We start from the raw sequence: 1,892 nt of genomic DNA on the forward strand, positions 1-1,892 counted from the left end.
TTTCTTATGTAACATAAGTATTTAAATAATTTCACTTTGTTGTCTATGTGTTAAGGTCTTGAATACATTTAGTGTGACAAAGAATTTTTAACATATGAAACATTTTTATTCATAATAGAAGATCAATTGATAACAGCTCTTCCTCTTTAATGAATAAATGTATATTACTAAATAAAAGTTTAGTTCAGAAAATTATTAGAGATGCCAACCTGATTACTACCTCACTTTGAGAGTACTTAGTCTTTAAACATTATTCAACTTCAAATTTATCATAAATATGGTGTTTCTTTTTTCTAATATAATATATTTTTAATACTAGTATTCTAATGGTGTTAAAGTATTTCTGTGCAATCTGACTTTAAATAAATCTGAATGTTATTATCTATAAAATTATTTTATTTATCACTAACATACAGCATTTTATTGTTCAAACTAATAATATGTTGTCAAATGTAGAGTATCTGAAGTATTGTATCTACCATGAAGAACTTGTGTAAATATCTAAGATGTCTATAAGCACAACATTAGGTTCTTAACTAGGAAATGAGCCTGATACTCAACCCCTACCCCGCCCAGTGTCACTGTGAGGGACCTCTTCAGTGCCTGTGTCACTTATTTGTAAGCACACATGTTGTAGAGCACAGTCTGGGCCACCACTCAGCTGCACAGATGACTGACCAAAGAGTAACCTACGCAGAACTGAATCTGGTTAAGAACGCTAAGAGACAGCACAAGAAACCTAAGGGTACTAAAGGCTCCACTCCAGGAACTGAGCGGGAACTAACCTATGCAGAATTAAATCTTCAAAATGCTTCTCAGGATCTTCGAGGGAGTGACAAGAGTGACCACTGCAAAGGTAACACATTCAACAGACACAGTATAACTGTTCTCAGATGTGTAGCTGGGTGCAAAGGTGTGGGAAAGAGAAGGGGATAAGCTCACATATTTTTCATCTTAAGGATCAGGACTTGAAGTTGGAATGTGGTATTCACAGATGAGAGCTGAGGACTCATTCAGCCATTGTTGTAAGTTGTAGTCTTTGATGTAGAACTCTACAAGTCTAACTCATAGAGCATTACATTAGTGAAAATGTAATGGTATATTCTGAGAGGAAGATTACAGTGGTAGATATGGCTTTGATCATATGCAATCAAGTTTATGGATATGATTCTCTATGTGTAAACTGTCCAAACAATTGTCTTCATCCCCCCTTTCCCAGTGTTCCCATTTCCCTCCCTGCAGCATCCCCATCACCTCCAGAGAAGCTCATTGCTGGGATACTAGGGGTCATCTGCCTTGTTCTGATGTGCACTGTGATACCAAAAGCTGTTAATCAACGTAAGTAAATTATTGTAAGATTATATGAAACTTTTCACTTTTGTGTTCATCAGTGCCTCCAAACACTTCATAATATTATAGAATAGAACTGTCATTTAAAGTATGCCTTTAGAGTAAGTGCAAAATTGTTCTGAATTTGTCCAAGGTATAAATAACTGTGTTGTTTAGAAAAATAGTTTACTTAGGTCCTTTGCCTATTTTTTAATTGGGGTGTGTGTTGTCTTGGAGAGGAGTCATGTGAGTTCTTTATGTACTTTGAAGATTGAACCTTTGTTCAAGTTATCATTGCCATATATATTTTCTCAAATGTTCATAGCAAGGGAATTTACAATAGTCAAGCACAGGAAGAAACCTAAATGCCCACCAGTAAACCAGTGGATCAAAAAACAATGGTACATTTACACAATGGAATACTATGCAGCAGAAAGAAAGAAGGAGCTCCTACCCTTTGCTACAGAATGGGTGGATCTGGAGAGCATTATACTAAGTGAAATAAGGCAGTATGGGAAAGACGAATACCATATTATCTCATCTATAAGTGGACCTAATGGAGA

The 1,892-nt window shown here is 35.5% G+C and overlaps 1 protein-coding gene across 1 annotated transcript; it reads left to right on the plus strand.

The window, feature by feature from the left end:
- The first annotated feature begins 589 nt into the window (after nt 1-589).
- On the plus strand, nt 590-1,418 carry LOC118976101 (NKG2-A/NKG2-B type II integral membrane protein-like). Its single transcript, XM_037030364.1, has 2 exons — nt 590-856; nt 1,243-1,418. The coding sequence occupies exons 1-2, from the start codon at nt 670-672 to the stop codon at nt 1,344-1,346; spliced, it is 291 nt and encodes a 96-aa protein (XP_036886259.1). The 5' UTR covers nt 590-669; the 3' UTR covers nt 1,347-1,418.
- Nucleotides 1,419-1,892: the final 474 nt, after the last annotated feature.

Source organism: Sturnira hondurensis, unplaced genomic scaffold (assembly GCF_014824575.4).
Source record: "Sturnira hondurensis isolate 20B ecotype Veracruz unplaced genomic scaffold, ASM1482457v3 Scaffold0020680, whole genome shotgun sequence".
Taxonomy (NCBI): Eukaryota; Metazoa; Chordata; class Mammalia; order Chiroptera; family Phyllostomidae; genus Sturnira; species Sturnira hondurensis.

Excerpts from the sequence above, each read along its gene's own strand:
- LOC118976101 (XM_037030364.1), top strand. The coding sequence starts at position 670 with ATGACTGACCAAAGAGTAACCTACGCAGAACTGAATCTGGTTAAGAAC. Across the intron at positions 857-1,242 it reads CAAGAGTGACCACTGCAAAG|CATCCCCATCACCTCCAGAG; the intron begins GTAACACATTCA and ends CCCTCCCTGCAG.